This window comes from Rhinichthys klamathensis, unplaced genomic scaffold, assembly GCF_029890125.1.
Source record: "Rhinichthys klamathensis goyatoka isolate OS25496 unplaced genomic scaffold, OSU_Roscu_1.1 h1tg000135l_1, whole genome shotgun sequence".
Classification (NCBI taxonomy): Eukaryota; Metazoa; Chordata; class Actinopteri; order Cypriniformes; family Leuciscidae; genus Rhinichthys; species Rhinichthys klamathensis.
Genome location: NW_026606670.1, coordinates 865,897 through 888,404, shown reverse-complemented (window position 1 = coordinate 888,404; position 22,508 = coordinate 865,897). Strand labels below are relative to the sequence as shown.

The window sequence follows — 22,508 nt, the reverse complement described above, 5'->3', positions numbered from 1 at the left end:
TAGAAAAAAAGTGTAGATACTGTAGTGATAAGCTGAAGTTGGCAAACATTTATTTGAATTCAATGTAGCAAAGTTAGTTACATTGACAAACAAATTAAATTAAAATGATGTCAGTGCTTTACATGGGGTTATTGGGAGACCTACAGCACATCATACAATGAAAAAGTGAATTCAGTTGTTAGATTTGCCAACTGTAACATCTTATTTAAAACTGTAACTTAAAAGGTCAAATCCACATGATTTCAACAACTGAAGGAGTCGCAAACTTGTTTGCAAAGCTTTGTTAAAAAAATAACCAAAATGCGCTCCTTAAAAAAAAATATTCTCGTACTGGTCAACATAAGCATAACTTCCCAGACTTATTCCTTTCACTGATGGGTAGTCAACACAGACCATCAGTAATGCAATACACATAAAACCTGCTAATAAAGGGAATGTGTAAAAGTATCTATAAAATGATGGAACATACATCATAAAACCATAAAAGAATTCGTTAAAATGATCAGATATGGATAAAACAGTATTTTGAAAACCGAATGGCAGGTGAAAAACATTTTAAAACAGTAAAATAAAAACATGTTGTCAAATCGGTTCACTTTCTGAGTGAAGAAATAGGTGTCCTTCATATTTACAAGCTTACAAAAGTAAATGAAACGGCGTAGGTCACCCCAGAAATACCGGTGGGCTCAGCCAGTAATTCACCAGCGATAACAGAATGGTGCTCAGCCCAGAGATTATGTAGTCTTCCTGAATCCTTTTAAGATTGGGTATATATTCTCAAACGCTTCATAGATTTCTCCTCTAACCTTTGCACCTGTAAAAAAAAGAGAGGAATATCACTCAGAATCCCATACTAGCATTGAAAGTTACTGTTTGTGCCATTTTAAATACAACAATGACCCCACCTGTGAGTACAACTTTGCCTGAAACGAATATTAAAAGGACAATTCTTGGCTTGATCATTCTGTAGATTAATCCTGGAAATAACTCCGGTTCATAGCTGGGGAAAAGTATCAGCAGGATATTAGGTTTTATATCAAATGGTATTAGTTTTTCCATCTCACAGACAGAATGATTCTGATTTCAAAAGCTCAGTGGATTAAATATTGTATTAGTATAATATTAAAATAAACCCATAAGCATAACTCAAGTGGTACAAATAGTAATAGTGTAGAAAATTCTAATTAATTTAGAAGTTAGTTTGAGATGTACTATAAAAACTATTAATTAACAAATAAATAGACGAACCTGCTAAACTGCTGATGTGTAAGCACCAGGCCCTCTAATCGAATGGGAAACTTGACATCGCAGCTGCCCACCATGTTCTGAATTTTGAAGTCTAAGAATTTGGCAGGAAAACCCAACTTCTGCACCACTCTGGCATATTTTCTGGCTGCCAATCGGGACTGTTCCTCACTGCAGAAGCGATTGCACACAAGAAAGGCAAACACACACACTGCTGTTTGTTCTACACGTGTGTGATAGGAAGAAAACCACAGCAAGATGGGATTCGTACCTTTTGGCTCCTGTGCACACCATCTTCCCTGAGCTGAAGATGAGGGCTGTTGTTCTCGGTTCTCGTATTCTCATGATGACAGCAGCAAAACGCTGAAATAGTTATTAATGAATATATGAGTTCAACTAAAGTGGATGTTTTTGATATTTTGCTTATTGTTTAGAAAATATCATACACTTGCACAAGTAATTTTGATTTTTGCAACAATAGGCAAAGTCCCTTTTAAGGAAAGTCAGTTCACTTTGCGGTCATATTTGCAACAACTCCAGGCAGCTATTTCAGGCATGCAAGGCCAACTCTAATCTACTTGAAACATATTTCAAATCAGAAAAATCCAAATCTGACATAACCAGTCCCATCATTTTTTAATGGTCAAATGGTATTAAAAAGGTTGTATATAAAAAAAAAAAAAGGTAAAAAAAAAATAAAAAAAATAAAAATCTTACCTTTGGATTATATTCAGCATTTCTGGCTCGAAGTGCTATCGTCTTTAAGTCAAGTTTGCACCCCAAGTTTACAGTGGACACAATGTTCCTTAAAAATTAAATTTAATATAACTTTTAACAACATAACATGGAAATTGTAAACAGTTCTAATAAATTCAAAATGACAGTCATGTTAAAGGAGAACTCCGGCGCAAAATGAACCTTTGGTCTAATTACACATTGTTACCTAGTCAACCGTTATCTGAGATTTGTTTTCATGATTATCGAATGTAAATAGTTTTATCTCTAAAAACAGTTTAGCCTATAAAGCTAGTATAACGCTAGTATATTGGGCATAGTGTAATGACAAATAAAAATCGCTTGTTAATACCACTAACAAGGCTGAAAATAGACCCACACTAACACGGTAGCATAATGAGGGTCCCTACCTTCAAACCGAAGCATTGAGAACTTTGTAAGTGTACAGACAGTTTAATAAGAAGATATTTTAAACATAGTCAACTTCGCGTATACAGGCAGAATCCATCTTTGAAATACAGCCTTTACCAGTCGATCTACGAACGCCGATCCAAGTGCGCTGGTGAGATGTGAACGAGCTATAAGTTGTGATAAGGTGAGCGCGAACAGCAGGCTTGGATCGGTGTTCGTAGATCGACTGGTAAAGGCTGTATTTCAAAGATGGCTTCTGCCTGTATACGCGAAGTTGACTGTATGTTTAAAATATCTTCTTATTAAACTGTCTGGACACTGACAAAGTTCTCAATGCTTCGGTTTAAAGGTAGGGACCCTCATTATGCTACCGTGTTAGTGTGGGGCTATTTTGAGCCTTGTTAGTGGTATTAAGAAGCGATTTTTATTTGTCATTACACTATGCCCAATATACTAGCGTTATACTAGCTTTATAGGCTAAACTGTTTGTAGAGATAAAACTATTTACATTCGATAATCATGAAAACAAATCTCAGATAACGGTTGACTAGGTAACAATGTGTAATTAGACCAAAGGTTCATTTTGCGCCGGAGTTCTCCTTTAAGATCTTCTAGATGATCATCATCGCAGATATATTTAATAACTTTTTTTTCTGAAAGGCAATCAACAACGTTTCTAACAGAATTGTGCAGTGATGACAGCTAAAGAACTCACTGTAACTGGGGAACAATGCCAGAGCTCTCCGAAGCCGGTGTGGCAGGAGTGACGGGGGTCATAGGGGTGAGAGGTGTGTTATAAAGTGGCGTGTTGCCTGGCAGTGCCGTGGTCGTGGAGACCTGTGAGTGGTACAGCTGGGGTGTCTGGCCTGAACCTGCCACCATCCCACCCTGCTGTTGCGAGGCAGCCTGTTGCTGTCGCTGCTGCTCCTCCAGGAGGGACAAGCTGTTGGTGTTCTGCACTGGCTGTGGTGTAAGACCCGTGCCATACGGCATCATAGGACTGAAAATGGGCAAGCCAGGCGTCATGGCTCCCTTTGAATAGAGACGAGGTGAATTAACTTCATGCATTGAATAAGTTTTGTTAAAAATACCTGTGTTTTGTAAGGCCTGGAATACACTATATATATGATGCCCAGATTTTTACCCAGATTTACAGTCTGGAGGAGTCAACACTAGTTGCCGAAAGTCAGAGCCAGTCTCCAGATTTGAGTTGACAATCACAACACAAAAATAATAATAACGGTTTATAAAGGGCACAGAATCAGATTTTTTTTTGCCTCACACTATGACTCCATCCAGTCAACAAATATTGAACATGTTCGATTTTTTGGGCCGAGCGATTTTATAACACATTTTCATTTGTCGTGCGTCTGTGAGGTTGTTGTGTTCGGAACGAACAAAGTCTGGTAGTGTGTGATCCTCAGCTGTTTGCCCAGTTTTCCTCTGTAACCATTTACAAAGTTGTAAAGTGTAAGATGTCTATATTTTAAAATCGGTTGAGATTTTTAAAGCTGTGTATTCCAGCCTTAACTATGTTTACTCAACACTACATTACTCACCTGTGGAGAAGCCAGCCCTTGAGGAAAAGGAGGTATACTGTTGTTCTGCTCCATATTGACAGGTTATGAAGCAAAACAACCTAGCAGTGATTTCAAGACTAGCTAAGGTCTTCTAGTCTCAATGCCTTCAGAAGACCTGTGCTGAAATCAAGAACAAACAAAAACACTTAACACACAACAGCACAATACTTCTGAGACACTTGCGTGTATTGTGGACAGATAAATAAATGCAACATCATTGGATGGTTTGGTTGTAGAATAAACACTACGGGGTGTCATTACTCCCAAGTTAAGTAGGAAATTAAATTTAAAAGTAAGCTACAAAACATGTCAACTGCCTAATGTTTTTGTAACAATTCTGTACACAAGTGTAAGGTTCTTGTGTGTGTGTTTGTTTCTTGTAGTGTGGCTCAATGTTATATATCACATTTACAACACCCCTTAACATAACACAATTCACATGCAATGGAAAGCGACAACTGAGTTGACAGTTAACGTTAGTAGTAGTGATCAAAACATTACTAATGTCTACGGAGCAGACTGAAGCCCAACGTGCCTAGCTTGTGGCGCTAATCTGTTCGTTACAAACTCAAACAGTTCATGCTATATAACAGACATCTTTCCCGAAATAGTGTAATAGATTGTGCATTAAAAAGGTCAAAACAAACCGATAATTCGCAGAATCCACCAGGCTGGCTGGGAGTTTGAGTGGAATAGTTCCAGAAACACAGGGAGCGCGCACAAGTTACACGCGCAACAACTTCCGCCGAGTTTTTTTTATTATCTTCCGGTGCATTGTGGGATTTTTAAATATTCACACAATCATATACCAAAATATAATATTTTTAACACGTTATAAAATATAATGGGAAATTATGCAGTTATGCAAAAACAATATAAAAATAGTGCAGTAAAAGGTGTCATCTATGAATACAATGTTTTGGTATTATATTTCTCATATTAATATAAATAATAATACTAGACGTTTTGCTCAAACATTTAATCAAAACAACTTTATTTTTATGTATACTTCCACAGTAATAATGTAGTCCAGTCATTTTATTAAAAAAGGTTGAACAAATTGCAACAGAAGCAAACTCAACTGATTTTGTATCCTAAATATGTCCTGAGTAAGGAAAAAAAAGGGAAAGTTTCGAAAAGACCCAAATATTCATACGCCTTTTCATTCTTTTTCTCACGTGAATAGGGTTGAACCTTTAGATATCATCATGAAAATTGAGTTGATTACTTACATCAAGACAAACACAAAATTTAACAAGTTTTTTTTGTTTGTTAAAATTGGCAAACGGTGCATAATCTAATTACGCAATTTACCACAGTTTTACCCTATTCACGTGAGAAAAAGAATGAGTAGGACATTTGGGTCTTTTTCGAAACTTTCCCCTCATGGGATTCTTCGGGGCTTTTTTCCCCTTACTCGTGACATATTGAGGATACAAAATCAGTTTAGTTTGCTTCTGTTTCAATTTGTTCTAGGTTGACCCCAATTTTGGCTTAAAATGACTGGACTAATGATTCTATAATACGTGTTTATTTTTCTCTCTCCTATGGCCATTAAAAAAACCTGTCACTTTCAATGAACGCCCTGACTTTTATTTTGAAACGGTGTTTTAACAACCCTCGGATTTACATTTTTACTTTCACTAAAGAGGGAAATGAATGTTTCCCGTAGATAAATACATGTATACATATTTTAATGCAAATTTTAAGTCAAATGGCAGCTGTGGGGACATGGTCTTTCTCTCGTCCTGCTGTGGAGAGAATGAGTTGTATGCTGCTAGCTGGACAAAATGCTACTGATGTTGTAGAAACAGTAATGGCAGGTAATAGACAGCTGTTGTACTCTTCATCAATCAAATACTTTAACTTTTATTATTTAAAGGGGATAAATACATACAGGTACTGTTGATAATGAGGGATTTGGTTGGACCTTCAACAATTGTTTTTGTAACTATGTTTACTAGAGATTCAGTAATTATCATTAGAGAATTCATTCCCAGCAGACTTTGTTTATTTAAGGGATGTATTGGAACTGTTTAAGAACAATTTATTTACTAAATATGCCATAAATATGTTTCTATATTATGTAAAATAGTTTTCTATATTATGGCATCTTTCTTTTATAAATAATAACCAGACATAGGCCTATATGCTTTTCTGATAAAGGTTTATTCTCTCAGAGTTTGAAGATGATGCAGACACGGGACGGCACATTGTTGGCAGAGGAGGATATCCAAATTGCAAGGGAGTGGTTGAATGTGATGCTGCAATTATGGAAGGTGTGCCAGGGAGATTTGGGGCAGTGGCTGCACTGCGAGGGTAAAATAAAAGTCTTTTGAGTATTTTCTCCATTATAATCTCTTACATATAACAAAATTGCCCTTTGGAACAATGCTTTCATTTGCAATGCACTGCTTGGAGAGAGAAAACAAACAAACAGGAAATCAGTTTTTTCTATAAAGTCTGGCCCAGAACCATTTTGTATACTTTTGTTTTCATTGCTAGTATTGCACAGCCATGTCGTGTAGCTCGCAAAGTAATGGAGAAGAGTCCTCACAGCTTGCTTGTTGGAGATGGAGCAGAAGCATTTGCTCAGGATCTAGGTTTTACATCTGAGGCCAATGACAATATGCTCTCTCACCATACAGCTACTGCTTACCGGGTATTCACACACATGGTAACTTATTATTTCAATCCCCAGAGAGAATACATATGTTTAATGACATTTTTCTGTTTTCTTTTTATATATGTACTCCAAAAGGAATTCCTTGAAAAAAATCAACCTGTTAGTGGTGGGCATGATACAATAGGTAAGATTAAGATTAATATAACCTGACATCTTTCTCGATGAGTGAATCATATATGGGGCTAACCCATTTTTTAAGTCTAATGACTCAACCAGGTTGTGGTGGGGGTTGGTTAACTCACTTGGTAGGGAAACATCTACTATGACTCTAATTATTTCTGAACTGGGTATGGCCTAATGTAATAAATAAAACTGACATTTATTATATAATCAATATTGTTTCAATTTTATGATTATGAATATACATTTAAAATATATAATCATGCATATTACAGTAAATCTAATTGCAATAGCATAATTGAGAATATTAATCTCACTGGTTGGGTTTATAATGAACTTTTGTGACAGCTTTATGGTAGTCAATCAGTGCATTTCGTGCAGTTTCCAGCTTAAATTGGTTTACTTTCTCATAGGTCTTATTGCTCTCGATCTAAGCGGAAACATAACAGTAGGTAAGGTTGAAAATGTTTACATTTCCTGTTATATTTATTTCTATAAAAATATTGTTTTGATGTAGTAGTTACATTTGGGTTCATATTTCATAATTATGCATGATACAGTATCAATATGAGTCTAATTATACAAATGTGATATTTTGTACAAAATATGTTATTTGACAACTATCATTTGTGTGTTCCTAAATTTACAAATATTGTGCAGGAGTTTCTACATCAGGAGCTCCCTTCAAATCACCAGGGAGGGTGGGAGATTCTCCGCTTCCAGGCTGTGGTCTATATGCTGATCATACAGTAAGCTGTGCAACCTGCAGGGCTTTTTATCATTAATCTCATAGCCTGTTTCTTTACTATCAAATGATATTAATTTTTAAAAGTATGACAAGTTTCAGTGTTATTCTATTTTAGTATGACAGCTATTCTCTGTATTTTCAGGTGGGGGCTGCAGCAGGTAGGGTTTTATGTATTTCTTTTTTTGCAGCTTTTGACTTTTTTAATTGCAGCCCGAGCTTGTTCCTCAAATGTATTGTTTCTTCATTAGACTGGATTAGATTTAACACTTTATTAGATTAAATTAGATTGTACTATTGACCATACAGTATAGATATTTTGGGGACTTTACATCTGAAATACATATGGACAAAAGTATTTGTCTTAATTATTTAATGCAGGTGTTTCAATCAGACCAATTGCCACAGAATCAGATGCATAAAATCAAGCACCTAGTCATGAAGTCTGCATTTACAAACATTTGTGGAAAAAGTGGGTCGTTCTGACAAGCTCAGTGAATTCAAGCGTGTTACTGTGATAGGAGGCCACCTCTGCAATAAGTCAGTATGTGAAATTTCTTCCCTGCTAGATATTCCACGGTCAACTGTAAGTGGTATTAATGGAAAGTAGAAGTGTTTAGGAACAGCAGCAACTCAGCGACAAAGCGGAAGACCATGTAAAGTCACATAGCTCTCTGCTGATTCCATACCTGGCATTAATATCAGCACAAAAACTGCGACGGGAGCTTCATGGAATGGGTTTCCATGCCCGAGCAGCTGCATGCAAGCCTCGCATCACCAAGTACAATGCCAAGTGTCGGATGGAGTGATGTAAAGCACACTGCCACCGGACTCTGAAGCAGTGGAGATGTGTTTTCTGGAGTGACAGATCACGCTTCTCTGTTATGCAGTCTGATGGGCGAGTCTGGGTTTGGTGGATGCCAGAAGAACGTTGCCTGCCTGACTGCATTGTGGCAAGTTTGGTGGAGGATGGATAATGGTATGGGGCTGTTTTTCAGGAGTTGGGCTAGGCTCCTTACTTCCAGTGAAGGGAAATCTTAATGCTTCAGCATTTTGGACAATGCTTTGATTCCAACTTTGTATGAACAGTTTTGGGAAGGCCCTTTTCTATTCCAGCATTAATGTACCCCAGTGCACAAGATCCATAAAGACATAGTTGGATGAGTTGACCTCAACCCCATCGAACACCTTTGGGATCAAATGGAACGGAGATTGTGAGCTAGGCCTTTGCATCTGATATCAGTGCCTGACCTCACATCCTTTCCACAAGAGTGGAAGCTGATAAAGCTTCAATGGGGGGACCAACTCCATATTAATGTCATGTATTTAAGAATGTTATGTCATTACAGTCCCTGTTGGTGTTATAGTCAGGTGTCCCAGTACATTTGTCCTCATAGTGTATGTACTTGAAAATATATATTCTCTATGTCCACAGCTACAGGAGATGGAGACAAAATCATGTGCTACTGTCCAAGCTTTCATGTTGTGCAGCTAATGAAACAAGTATGTAATTCTGTTTTGGTATAAATTAAATTATCACCTTGGATGAACATACAGTCGTGTATTTATTTAGGTAATGATACATAGGATTATGTAAATGTTTCCAAAGGCCGAGGTGTAATTTGTCTTCAGTAGTACATTTCATGTTGAATACTAGGAGCATCTGGGTATCCTGATGGTTGTGTCGTTGACTATAGTGGTGGTGTAAAGTGAAAACTGTCAATGAAAATCTCATTAAACCATTAGCAACCTGTTTGTACTTCAGTAAATTAGATCTGGTTCACATTTCTCTCACCTGTTGTCCAAGGGCTCATCTCCTAGTGAAGCCTGTCATGCTGTACTTGCCGATATACAGAGGAGAATAGGTGACGATAAATGCTTTGAAATTGGGCTTATTTCTTTGAATATGAAGGTAAACACCTTTTATATGGTTCACTGTATTTCCTTTACTCAATATACATATTATTATTAAATATTGTTTGTATGCTGTTTCTATATTTTATCATGCACAAGGTGATTCCTGTACTTATGGTCTTCTCACAGGGAGAGGTCGGAGCTGCATCTTCTGTGGAATTTCCATACACATTCTGGAACCAAGGGCTGGATTCAGTGAAGGAGCTTATTAACCAACCAAAATCCCTAAACGTTTAATTTCTACTCATTAAGCATGTGGGTGCATATAAAACCTCATTACTTTTAACATTTATGTTCAACTTTTATAAGCATTCTATGAAAAAACACTTTGTTCATTCTTCATAATCAATAAAGAGTAAGTGGTTTGGTTCACTGTCTTTTTGACGTGTATTGATCAGTGACTCACACTCACATTAGCCAATGCCACGTTTCACAAATGACATAATTTTCTACCCCTCATGATAGGGGGCAGGATTTCGCCAGTCCTGCATGAACGATTCAAATCTCTATGAACGATGTGTGTCTATGTGTGTGATGGTTTAATAAATAGATGTGGGTATTGTAGTCCTTTATATAGACATCTTCCTTTAGCACGGGCCAGGTGTCATCTAAATTGAACTACAACTTCCGCACAAGTTCTGATGACGACTTAGCCTCTTAGCCTACGCAATCTCTTTAAGGAGTTCCTATTTCCTGGTTGAAGAGTCAGCCATTTTGGGTTTCAACCGACTAGACTTTGCGGCAGCAGCTAGCCAGCTAGTTACTTTTTAATCGGGAGAAAGGTTATTGTTTCTAGTCTCTTCACGCCGCGGAGTTGTTTTGTTAGAAGACAACCGTTTTCACAGTGCCCAGTCCACGATGAATCCTGAATAGTAAGTGAATGAGTTTTTACACGGCTTGTTTGTCGTTACTGTGTTCATAATTTACCTGTAAGTTAGCTACTTTTGACAGGCAGCAGCAATGATGACTGGCTGTGTGATCAATCTTACCAGTAAAGAATATCACGGTATTTGATATACTTCACCGGTTAAAACCGGAAAGCTTCGTGATTTTGAAGACGACCATTTTTAACACATCGCTTTCTCGAAAGCAGTAACTGTTAGTAAAAACTTTTGTAATTAAACGGCTGTTGTATAGCGGAGCCCAGCCAAGTTAAATATCCCTCCGCGTTACATTTAGGACAAGTAGAGCTCATTGGTAAGTCGTACCGCACCTTTACCAATTATTATATTGTGATATTTTAATTTCCACTCGTTAAAGCAGATTTTAGCTGTCAGGTATGAGGCATCAGTAGAAATTAATATGTAGGCTAACTTAGCTGATGTAAGCTAACGTCTCGGGTGGCATTTCATTTACTTTTTAAACATCTTGACGAGCCGGTAAAGTGGATAAATGGTTTAAATATCGTTAACATTTTTAGTAACCTGTTGCTGATCTCCAATTTGATCAGAAAGAGGGTTTTGATTTAAGTAACGTTAGCTATTTTTTGTCAATGTCAGGAAGGTGGACTTGTAAATTACTAATGATGAACTATCAGAGTCTGTCGAGTTTATTAATTTGTTAATACAGCTTTTAAAGTAGTCTGGATGTAATTCATTGTCTTTTTATTCATTCACCTGGAGTTCCTACACAGAAATGCAATCACGTGCCTTATTGCTTAACACATAAACATTTAATTACTGTACACTTTGACACTAAAGTAAGTACATAAAAGTCAGGGTTTCTATATCTGGTTCTTCGAAATTAAAGATTGTTTAGTAAGATTTAATAGACACATTTACACAACACCAGTCTGATTTGTGGTATCTTTATTTCCTTATTGGGACTCGTTTACATACTCTTAAAAGGTGTTTTGTCATTGATTCCATGTTTCCTGTGTTCATTGGCACTGAATTGTGAGGTTTCTATACTCCTGTCCAAATGTCTGAATGTGCAGATGTGAAGTATGTCTCAAGGAACTGAAGTGCCCAGCCCTTCCTTTTGCAAGGTAGTCATGTGTAGGTCACATGCCAAATGACAAGCTACACGGTCTATTACAACTATCACTAGTGTTAGTGTTAAGCAACTCGGTTGCTTAACAGACTTCATATCAGCTGTTGCATCAATTTTACATGGACAGAATAGGGGTGAAATATGTTCTTTCATAGTTAATAGCCTAGCTATTACAATGGTGCTTGTTTAGTGGGTAACACTCATTAGTAGTTTCTCTTTCGGTTCTTCGCGAATCATATCGAAGATTCAATACTAAAGTGCTTACAGACTTTATTGTGGTTCCTAAGATTACATGAATTGTGGTTTAAATAAAGATGGTTAGCAAGTAGGACTTCATGCATATTATCATAATTATTGTCTTTTCTGACACCAGTTTTTAATGTTCAGCTCAATTGTAGGACTTGATGCAGAATTTCAGATCTGCATGATACACTTTTAAAATGTATCTATCCTAATACTCTCTCATTGTTGGTGAAAAAAGTTTATTATAGTCATAATATTTATAATATTTTTAAACTAAATATTTTGAGTCCATAATTAACTAAAGGATCTTTTACCTCACCTACTTATTCTGTTTGACAGAAATCAGAATGTTTGCAAACAGAGGGTTTTTACTTGCAGTTTTTTGTCTAGTGGCTCCCTACACTGGATTGTTTGTTGCAGTAACAAGGAGAGCATGACTTGAATTCAGTGGCAGGATAGAGAGGAAACATCAGACTGTTCTGCTGAGTCGTCGATGAGCTGGTCTTTACCAGGCCGATCCGCTGAATTTCCTTCCTATGGACTTTTCTTAGGCCATGTTGAATAGGGCCAGAGGATTTAGCACAACGGGCAAAAATCCCTCTCTGTGGAATGCTTAATCAGCTTACTCAAGTTTCCCGACCTCAGAGGTCCTCAGCACATTGTCTCTGTTAAACAAACATTTTCTTTTTTGCATGCAAAAGTGGTCCAGTGACTGATTTACTGCATTTTCAGCTGAGTTCCATCAGTTGTAAACTATAATCAAAGGTCTGACCTATTTCACATGTTGCAGGGGGATTTTAATGAGCGCATTGCTTATGTATAGCTAGAAAATAAACAATGTGAAATTGAAATATACAGTGAAAGAAAGCAACAGTTGGTTTCATTTCATGCATGTCTTTTGAGATGTACGCCATACCGTTTGCATCAGTATAATGGTTAACATTACACTACTGTTCAAATGTTTGGGGTCAGTGAGACTTTATTTTTTTATATGAATACTTTTATTCAAGGATATTTGTTGCTCAAAAGTGACCGAAAAGACATTTATAATGTTACAAAAGATTTCTATTTCAAATGAATGCTGTTCTTTTGAACTTTATATTTATCAAAGAATCATGAAAAAGTATCAAGGTTTCCAAAAATATTAAGCAGCACAACTGTTTTCAACACTGATAATAAAATGTTTTTGTTTGTTTTTTAGCAGCAAATCAGCATATTAGAATGATTTCTTAAGGATCATGTGACACGCCTGAAGGAATGATGCTGAAAATTCAGCGTTACCGTCACAAGAATAAATTGTATTTTAAAATATATTATTGACATAGAAAACAGTGTATATTTCGGACAAATGCACTGTCAAAGATTGATGGTCTAAACTCTAAAGTTTTGTTGCTATTTCTCTTGCAGTGACTATTTATTCAAGCTGCTCCTGATTGGTGATTCTGGTGTTGGAAAGTCTTGCCTTCTTCTCCGATTTGCAGTAAGTAGACATTAAGTTTCCCTAGTCTTGTCCTCATGAAGACATTTTTCTAAACATAATTACAATTATTTTGTAATTGCTTGAATCTACATTAGTCAGAAGTGGCAGAGGTTTAATAATACAAATTATTTAATTTATGAAATGATTTTATATAATAGTAATAAGATAATGTTATATCGCATTTATAGTGAATTAAATTGACCCGAATAAAAGAGATTTGACTACTGAAACATCTAATTCACCTGTTATTTGACTTTTTTTCAGGATGACACATACACAGAAAGCTACATTAGCACTATTGGTGTGGACTTTAAAATAAGAACTATAGAATTAGACGGAAAGACTATCAAACTTCAAATCGTGAGTTCCTTTGTTTCCTGTAATGAAATGAATGGTTGTGAATAAGATGATGAGCTAAATATATTTAAGAAAATGATTGAAGAAAAGTGACCACTTGGTGTTTAGATGATATAATTTTAATTTTTAATCAACATCAGAGAGAGAAGGGTTTGGCTATGCCATGTTTAAAGTGGTCAGTCTGGTTACATAATCTTAGAATCTCATTTCCCTTGATCTTGTGATGTAAATTATGCCCGAGAGGGGCTTTTCTCTGCTAACTATGAATAAGGCTGGGTTGACAATATTGATTACTCAATTTTAGCCCATCTTATTTTGATGAACCAATATCAATTCTTAAATCGCAATTATTCTATTCTCTTTTCTGTTAATGCATGAAGAAAAGTTCACTACACAACATATAATAGCAATAACTTTGTGCTTTGTTACTTTTGAAAAGAAACGAAGTCTCAGCTATGAATTTCTGGCAATTTTATCATGAAATTCAAACAATAAATGTAATTTTTACACACTTTACGAACTGTTTTTTGTTCATTTTAACCATTAATATTATAGTAATCCACCAACTGGGTTCTCTATATAGGTCTATATAGTTTACAGCATTAGTTGAGAGAATCAAATCAATTTGTAAAATCTGTCAATGCTACTATAGCTAAAATAATATTTTGAGAGCCTATTTTTATGTTTGATTCTGGTGTCGTCATATTCCTTCTCCCTTACAGTGGGATACAGCAGGACAGGAGAGGTTTCGCACAATCACATCCAGCTACTACAGAGGAGCACATGGCATTATTGTAGTCTATGATGTTACAGATCAGGTGAGCTCGTCCAAACCTTAAGCAGGTGTCCTAATTTTACTTTAAACACCTGTGGAAATGCCTTGAAACAAAACTTGTTTTTACTTCTGCTCCACTGTATTTATGTTTTAATGTTTTTTGTTTTCCATTGCTCTCAGGAGTCCTTCAATAATGTTAAACAGTGGCTACAGGAGATTGACCGCTATGCCAGTGAAAATGTTAACAAGTTATTGGTTGGCAACAAGTGTGACTTAACAACAAAAAAAGTGGTGGACTACACAACGGCAAAGGTAATATTGCTTTTCTCCATATTACTCCATTTATTCCAATATTACGACTCTGTTCCAATCCTAGTGAGCTCATAACTGACTAATTTGGAATGGTATAGACCTTATGCTCCAGAGAAACAAGGGCGCAGCCATCTTTAGAATATTGTCTTTGAACTTCCGTTTCTGTCTATGGCATTGCTGTCCAGGACTAATTAGCTTTTGAAGTGGATTTACTTAATTACTGAAGTTACCAAATTTGCTTAGTTACTTAAAGTTAACTAAAGTTATTATGAGGATTGTAATGTTTAAAGCAGATGTCTTAACAAATGTCAGTCGACCGGGAAGATTTTAAAGTGAGCCGTTCATTCATAAATATGCAAGATCACTGTGAAAATTTAGACCGAAAGACATTGAGCGCGGGGCTACATAAGGTCTATACTTGGGCAACAACACAGTGCATGGGAGACAACTGATTTCAATAGACTTAAGTCTTATCGTCTTGCTACGCTAACAACGTGATGTTGTAATAAGCATAAGAATACATAGAATGCACTCATATTTATTACTATTCTCCTTATTCCCCGTTTACACTCTTGGTAACATTTATAGAGCGTATAGATTTCAAATAACACAAATGATATGTAATTTTTTTCATTTACTTCTCTATACGCTTATGCTGTATTTTGGGGGATATGAAGTAGCTTTTTACTTATTTACAGCAAAATTCCTCAACTACACCACTAACATGCATATGAAATATTAAATTTTTATGGAAAAAAAACACTAACAATGAGTTTTTTTTCAACTGCTTAGACACATTTTTCAAACTATGCCTCTTTTTTTTTTTTTTTTTTTTTTTTACACACAAATCCAAGAATTGCGCACCAAAAAAAAAAGCAAAATGCCTCACATCTCTTGCAAAATGAAGAACTGCTTTCAAAATATCACAAACACACATCTCAAAACAAAAGCAAACATTTGTCTAAGTTCCAAACACCTTTGCCACAATTTTATATTTTGGATATATCATATACACACTTACCGTATTTTCCGCACTATAAGGCGCACTTAAAAGCCTTTAATTTTCTCAAAAAACGACAGTGCGCCTTATAATGCGGAGCGCCTTATATATGGATGGTGAACACACGTTCACCAAGACGAGGAGACAGCGCCGGGCGACTTACGCCACTATCTGCCAATGGATCGTGGATGCCTGGGCTGATATATCAGTCTCAACTGTGATCCGAGCTTTCACGAAGGCAGGAATAATCTCTTTATTCAGCCAGCTCACATACCCGTATTTACTTCCTGTTTTCGGCCGAAGTCCACAGTAGTTGATTGTCGAGTTCGCGCGCGCGCGATCAAACCTCCTCCGTGTGTTCAACATCTGATTCGGATGAACTATCCATTTGAGCTGATATCTCAGAACACCACACAGCACCGTCATCAGCTGACAGCTGACAGTCTGAGTCTCCACTGTTGCTTAGTTACCAATGATCGCGCGCGCGCACTCGACAATCGCCTACTGTGGACTTCGACCGAAAACAGGAAGAAAATACGGGTATGTGAGCTGGCTGAATAAACATCATTTTTATTCATATCTTTCACATTTACTGCAGTCAGATTCACCGTGTTCACTCACATGGCTGTGCACTTGTAATGACACATTAAGGTTGTTAAGAGGCTAAAAGCAGGTTTAAAACTTGCCCCGTTTAAGTCAACAGGGTGCAAATTTTGAAAAGAGGATAACACGGTGTAGGCAACACCGGTTTTTGTCGTTGTTATCTGTACTGACAGCACTCCAAATTTACAAAAAATGAGCTCAATGTTAAAATTGACCGGAGTTCTCCTTTAACGTTTGAACAACGTTACCATGGGAGTGAACGGAGTTGTCAGAAAGCTTAATAAAGTTTGACTTTATCTGACTGTTTTGTTGACATTTGTTGACATCTAGTGGATGAATAACGCAAACCCAGTCAAACGTTTGACTGCAGTATATGCGCCTTATAATCCGTTGCGCCCTAAATATGAAAAATGTTCTAAAATAGGTCATTCATTGAAGGTGCGCCTTATAATCCGGTGCGCCGTATAGTGCGGAAAATACGGTATTCAAAACTTAAAGCTCTTCTTTCATGAACTTCTATGTACATTTCTGTACAAGATTGAAAGTAATTGGTAGGGCTGTCACTTTGCCTTCGAAAATCGATTGCACAATCGATCGGACCAACCAACACAAGTATCGAAAACGAAAATAGGGAATCGATTTTAACGGCCTTCTCTCGGAGCACGTCCAGCTCGTCACGACACGCCCGCAGCGAACCCGCGTCACACAGCAACTGCAGGCTCTGACAAACACACATACAAACTATACTATACTTCTGCATAATGTGTCTCTTTTTACAACAAAAATGTGAATTCTGCCGGTATTCAGACAGTCTCATGCATACAGATACAGATTCGGCCTACAATCGCCTATGTAGGTGAAATTTGTTTGACATTTCTAATCGTAAACACAGCCATGTTGAAGCCTGCAGTAAGGTTTTTCATTGATGTTATGGCAGTCCACTCTGCTTATTGTTTTTCGAGAATCTTGCACTCCTGTTTGTCATTGTGCACGAAACTTCATGCCAATAAATCATCAGAAATATTGCTGACTTGTGCGCGTCTCAAGCGCACTCTTTACGTTCGTCCTAATGCCTGTTAGTTGGCCGTGGATTTGCCTATATTTGGCGCTGAAAATGGAAACGTCTTTAGTAGGGGTGTGACGAGATCTCGTGCCACGAGATCTCGCGAGACTAAATATGACGAGATTTCTCGTCGAGTGAAAAAGCTGTCTCGCGATATCCCCATTAATATTCCACCGCTACACTCACATTCGCCTAAACTATCGTTTTGTTGTTTTTATAAAAAAATAAAAACCATTATAAACTAATGCAAAAGTCTGCTCTGCTCATCCAGCACGAGTTGCCGTTGCAATCAGTGCAGCACGAATCACAGTTCACTGATCGCGTGACGATGGCGGAGGATTCGTTGCGCAACAGACTAAACGTCTGGTAAATGTCTTATCATTTAGAATGCGCGCTCAGCACCGCTGCTCCCTATACGCGCGGTCACGAATTTGTAAGTGAAAGTAAAACACAAGCTCCCTGATGTGCATTGCGCACAAATTAGGCTGCATATACATACAATAGTCTGTCTCCCAATACCCATCTCTGGACTGTTTATTTGCGGCTATGGTCTCAGTTTGCACTGTGAATATTGAGAGAGCACTGTAACGTACAAAGGACAACAGACAAGGGAGGCTCCGTTTCTGAACTTATAATCGGAACGCAAGAACAACTGTAGAGACAAACACACCAGCCTCGTTTCTCTCGGCCTTTTCCCAACTCACCGCATTAACCCTATAACTGCCGGTGCAAAATAAAACCGCAATTTCACAACAATTATAAAGAGTCTGTGTGCTAACTTTGATTATGGTTGCACTCGCACTTATTGTTTGCACTTAATAAGACTAAGAGAAAACAGTTATTTATTTTTGTTATTTATACGGTTTTTATTTCTCTGTTAAATGTGTGTTAAAAGGAGTTCAGTTAGGAGGTCACACACAGCCTCAATCAGAAGTTCTGAAAGCTCTTAAATGTACAGTAAGGTCTGAAGAGACTAATGTGAAATTATACAGGAGAAAAGCCAGTCAATAAAAACCTTTTACAGTGCTTGAATATTGTTTTCTTTCAATGCATTTGATAATTCATACTCATAAAGTAGACCTGAAATGACATGCATTAGAAGATTATTAGTTAAAACATTGAAAAATGCACCTGCATACTATTTTTCCAGCCATGAATTTTGTCATTGAGGATTTCTGAAAAATTGTGCAAAAATCTCGTCTCGTCTCGTTCTCGTGAACCCAATCTCGTGTCTAGTCTCGTCTCGTGAGATAAGCGTCTCGTCACACCCCTAGTCTTTAGACATGGAAAATCGATTTTACAATCGATTCAATGAACATTTATGTCTCAAAAATCTATCAGGATTTTTTCACAAAAGTGACAGCCCTAGTAATTGGCAGAGAGATGTTGAAAAATTCACGGTAAACACGAAAGCAAGATTGAAACCTTTTTTCTTTTTTTTTTACTGTAAGCATTTGTGGTTGTGAATACAGTATTACACAGTCCGAAAAACCTATAACTTGACCTTTAGCCTATTCTAAAGCCATGATTGGTTGGTGTTAAGTAAAGCAATGAGTGTTTGCACATGTGAGGAGTTGAGTTAGTGTGAGGCACTGATGAATTAGTGTGGCATTTTGATAGGTTGTGTTTGAAAAAGGAAATCAAGATACTTCCTGTTAGATTTTTGTGTGTTACATAGAGAATTGTGTGTTGTGGTTTGCAAAAAGTGTTTTATGAAATTGAAAACTGAGTCGAAGGCCAAGAATTGGTGTATGGTTTTGCAAATTTGATGTGTGGTTCTGGTGTTTGAGTGTCAGGTTTCAGAAATTGTGTGACAAGTAAGGATTTTAAGGTGTGTAAGCAGTTGAAAAAAAACCCTGTAAATATGAGTTGTTTCTGGATATTGATCTATTCTAGGTGTTAGGTGTAGAATTCTGTCATCTGCTGATTAGAGAAAAGATCTGTAGGAATTACAGCTTTAGAAAAAAAAAGTGTAATTATCATATGCAAAAATTAGTTCATTAAGACCTCGTCTAGCAATCCCAAAGCTCAAATAGTAATTAAACATCTCAAATTATCTTTATTTGTACACTTTCTTAGAGTACCTTCCTAAATCATGACAAAATGCAGTTTTTCTGGTAACGCTTCCTTTTACAGTACAGTACTTACGTGTACTTACAGTGTACTTACCTAGAAAGTACTGGCTAATATAAGGTAAGTACATGGGTTAGGGGTAGGTTTAGGGGTAGGTTCATTGTTAGTGCCTAGTTATTACCCAGTAATTGTAATTACTATAATAAGTACATAGTTAGTACATGGGTAACAGGACTGTAAAAGGAAGCGTTACCTTTTTTCTCTGCTTGCTTCTCGACGGTGCTTCCCCTCAGTACAAGTACCATAGTAGGCTAATGATGCTGTACAATGATGGTCGGGAGTGTGCCTTAAATTTCTGCCTACATGGGCAGCTCACTAGTTTTGGAGCAGAGCCTAAATGCACATAAGACTTGCAGTTGTTCACTTTTCCAATGTTCTAAAAGAAATAACTGCTTGGTTTATCTCTAGGAATTTGCTGATTCCCTTAGCATTCCTTTCTTGGAAACTAGCGCTAAGAATGCTACCAATGTGGAGCAGGCCTTCATGACCATGGCTGCTGAGATCAAGAAGAGAATGGGCCCCGGAGCCACAACTGGAGGTTCTGAGAAGTCTAAGGTGAATATCCAGAGCACTCCGGTGAAGCCTGCATCTGGAGGCTGCTGCTGAGACCCCCTCAACCTCGACCCCCCCCCTCACCTCGGCCCATGGATCTTGGAGCAAGAGCCCCCACAATAGGAGAAAGAAAGGGGAATAGATCATTTGTTATGGAGCAAAGAGTGAATATGGAGAATAGAAAGAATAAAAGAGAGTGTGAAACAGGCAACAATTAAAGTTATCCAAGTTGTACTGTATGTAGCCGCACTACCAAAAACATTCAAAAATCTGCTGCCCCCTCCCCGGCTTTTCACAAACTATAACTGATGAGATTTGGTAACGGTCAGTCCCCTTCACCCCTGCCGTCTGTCAGGGGCTGCTTTTAACCAACCCCACATCAAAAAAGGATGGATTTCATTTTCACTCAACGATTTTAAATCCTCTGTGTTGCAGGTTTCTAAGAATAATGTGTGTATTTATCTCACTGCATTCCTACTGCAGGGCTGGTCTGTGGTCAAAATTCAATGACGTTTTGTTTTTCTGTCCTTTTCTTACTTTATTCTTACTTGTTGATTATTTTACTGTTGATATTTGCATGTGTAGGTTTCTGTCCCCACAGATTGTTTTGTCAGTCTGTTGTTGCGATCAACCGGACAGCGGTGGTTCCCAGCCCAACATCTGTTTAGTAAAATATATGTACATATACATTATGTGTGTGTATGTATGTATATATATATATAAGATCTGAATTGACAACTCTGTAGAGTTAAATACATGATTTGAGTAGTTTTACCTTTTTTATTAAGCTGTGGCTGCAGACTTGTAGTTTTGTTGCGCAATGTGTAACAGTTATCAAAAATATAAATAAATATTGTACGACCATACTGTACAATATCAGTATGTCTGCAATTCTTGGTGGGACATGTAGAAACCCTTTGTGTTTTATTTATTCAACATTTATATGCAAATATATTGTTCCAATCTACAGTCTCTTAATATTGGCCATTTATCTGCGGAATACATTGAAAGCAACAAATTCACATTTTGCATATGTGACAAACACTATGTTCTCTTTTTCATAATAAAGACAAATTAATTCATTTTTTGAATGAACTTGGAAACTGTTTGTCTAGTTTATATATATTTTTTTGTTTTGGATGTATATTTTACATCCCAGATATGGATTTTAAGCTTGTTGCAGTACACAGCCCTTACAACACTCCAAAAGGAGTTCATTCATATTTTAGTATTTATATACCATCATGGTGTTTATTAATAATTAGAATTATTTTTCATATTTTAAATTTTCATTGCATTTTTTTTGTTGCTTTTGGCATTTTCTAAATGTTTTATTTTAATTCCAATTCAGTATTAGTAATTCAGCGTAAACTTATTTTATTCCAGTTAGTCCAGAGTTTTTCAGCTTATATATAATATATAATTTTTTTAATGAACAAAATCTTTAGTAGCTTTAGTTTACAATAACACTGGTTTATGGATCCACCTTCTGAAATAACTGATTTAATGTTTAGGATTAAAAAAAAACTTCTTTTAATACAGTATCCTCTGGTTTCACAGACTAAAATACATGTTTGAGCTGTTTTAACTGAAAGCAACTTGCACTGACAAACTGCATCTTAAAATATGTCAGTGCCATTGTTTTTTCTCAAGATGCACACCAGTAATGTTATTTTTCTAAGGCATGTTTATAAAAGCTACTTAGATGACCTAATTGAACAGAGCTAATCCTGGTTTAATTTAAGCCCTGTCTGTGAAACCAGTCCTATGTGAATTTGTATGCATGAATGGGAATACTTCAGTACATTATGTACATACTTGTAAGTAATTGAGTATTTTTGCATTTAATCAAGTATCCTCATCGAAACCTACAGAAAAATCTATATTTAACTTAACTAAAAAAACAAGACAAAAACAAGAAAACTATCAAAAAGGAAACCGTTTATTGTTAAAAAGTTTATACATAAATGCAAAACAGTTACACATCAGTCTGTGATCTCTACAGTTGAAGTTCTCCAAAACTTTCTGCCTCAAGGTTTTGTTTAGTTTGCCGTCACATTCTTTCAGCTGAGTCCATTCCACATGCATTATGCACCATCATTTATTTATTGCATTTTGTTCCTTTGAGATATCCAAATGCTGACATACTGTCATTGCTTTCACCATAAAGGTTTAGTTCATACATGATTGAAAATTCTGTCATCATCTGCTCACCCTCATGTCTTTCTAAGCTTTCTTTTCTGTGGAACACAAAAGAAGATATTTGTATAATGTTGGTAACTACACAACATTGAACCCCTTTGACTTATATTGTGTAGAGAAAATCAACAAAAACACTGAGACACACGTTTACATTCAACAAAAGAAAGTCATACAGTTTTAGAATAACACGAGGGTGAGTGATTGATTACAATTTTCATTTTTGGGTGAACAGTCGAGTATGAATGCTCATCCAACAGATTATTCATATATTCATCATTATACCATTCTGACACTAATAATCAGTCAAAAAATACAAAACATTTTCGAGGCACAGGTTACTCAGAAGGAAACTAAAGCTGC

General features: G+C 36.7%; 3 protein-coding genes across 6 annotated transcripts; 2 read left to right on the top strand and 1 right to left on the bottom strand.

The window, feature by feature from the left end:
- Positions 1-33: 33 nt before the first annotated feature.
- On the bottom strand, positions 34-4,718 carry tbp (TATA box binding protein). 2 transcript variants are annotated; one of them, XM_056257139.1, is made up of 8 exons: positions 4,619-4,718; positions 3,951-4,091; positions 3,107-3,423; positions 1,963-2,050; positions 1,517-1,608; positions 1,249-1,416; positions 906-1,000; positions 34-814 (listed from the first exon to the last, which is right to left on the bottom strand). In XM_056257139.1, exons 2-8 carry the CDS (start codon positions 4,002-4,004, stop codon positions 735-737), a joined length of 894 nt encoding a protein of 297 aa, XP_056113114.1. In that variant the 5' UTR covers positions 4,005-4,091; positions 4,619-4,718; the 3' UTR covers positions 34-734. The 2 variants fall into 2 exon arrangements, with proteins under 2 accessions (XP_056113114.1, XP_056113115.1); XM_056257140.1 differs by having other exon boundaries at positions 3,951-4,086.
- An 872-nt stretch (positions 4,719-5,590) lies between these two features.
- Positions 5,591-9,741, top strand: zgc:153169 (uncharacterized protein LOC767799 homolog). 3 transcript variants are annotated; one of them, XM_056257138.1, is made up of 10 exons: positions 5,591-5,794; positions 6,152-6,290; positions 6,531-6,633; positions 6,733-6,781; positions 7,191-7,229; positions 7,438-7,526; positions 7,668-7,683; positions 8,958-9,025; positions 9,330-9,434; positions 9,566-9,741. In XM_056257138.1, the coding sequence occupies exons 1-10, from the start codon at positions 5,668-5,670 to the stop codon at positions 9,671-9,673; spliced, it is 843 nt and encodes a 280-aa protein (XP_056113113.1). In that variant the 5' UTR covers positions 5,591-5,667; the 3' UTR covers positions 9,674-9,741. The 3 variants fall into 3 exon arrangements, with proteins under 3 accessions (XP_056113113.1, XP_056113111.1, XP_056113112.1); XM_056257136.1 differs by having other exon boundaries at positions 6,477-6,633; positions 9,566-9,738; XM_056257137.1 differs by lacking the exon at positions 7,668-7,683 and having other exon boundaries at positions 5,592-5,794; positions 6,477-6,633; positions 7,438-7,540; positions 8,956-9,025; positions 9,566-9,737.
- Positions 9,742-10,135: 394 nt separating this feature from the next.
- On the top strand, positions 10,136-21,041 carry rab1ab (RAB1A, member RAS oncogene family b). Its single transcript, XM_056257134.1, has 6 exons — positions 10,136-10,308; positions 13,079-13,151; positions 13,416-13,511; positions 14,231-14,326; positions 14,464-14,595; positions 19,803-21,041. The coding sequence occupies exons 1-6, from the start codon at positions 10,295-10,297 to the stop codon at positions 19,998-20,000; spliced, it is 609 nt and encodes a 202-aa protein (XP_056113109.1). The 5' UTR covers positions 10,136-10,294; the 3' UTR covers positions 20,001-21,041.
- Positions 21,042-22,508: the final 1,467 nt, after the last annotated feature.

Coding starts and splice junctions, on each gene's coding strand:
- tbp (XM_056257139.1), bottom strand. CDS start 4,004: ATGGAGCAGAACAACAGTATACCTCCTTTTCCTCAAGGGCTGGCTTCT. Junction 1,609..1,962: donor ATGCTGAATATAATCCAAAG/GTAAGATTTTTA, acceptor TAACTATTTCAG/CGTTTTGCTGCTGTCATCAT. Junction 1,001..1,248: donor ACACATCAGCAGTTTAGCAG/GTTCGTCTATTT, acceptor ACTTTTCCCCAG/CTATGAACCGGAGTTATTTC.
- zgc:153169 (XM_056257136.1), top strand. CDS start 5,668: ATGCAAATTTTAAGTCAAATGGCAGCTGTGGGGACATGGTCTTTCTCT. Junction 5,795..6,151: donor TGTAGAAACAGTAATGGCAG/GTAATAGACAGC, acceptor TTATTCTCTCAG/AGTTTGAAGATGATGCAGAC. Junction 6,634..6,732: donor ATACAGCTACTGCTTACCGG/GTATTCACACAC, acceptor GTACTCCAAAAG/GAATTCCTTGAAAAAAATCA.
- rab1ab (XM_056257134.1), top strand. Junction 14,327..14,463: donor TCTATGATGTTACAGATCAG/GTGAGCTCGTCC, acceptor CATTGCTCTCAG/GAGTCCTTCAATAATGTTAA. Junction 14,596..19,802: donor TGGACTACACAACGGCAAAG/GTAATATTGCTT, acceptor GTTTATCTCTAG/GAATTTGCTGATTCCCTTAG.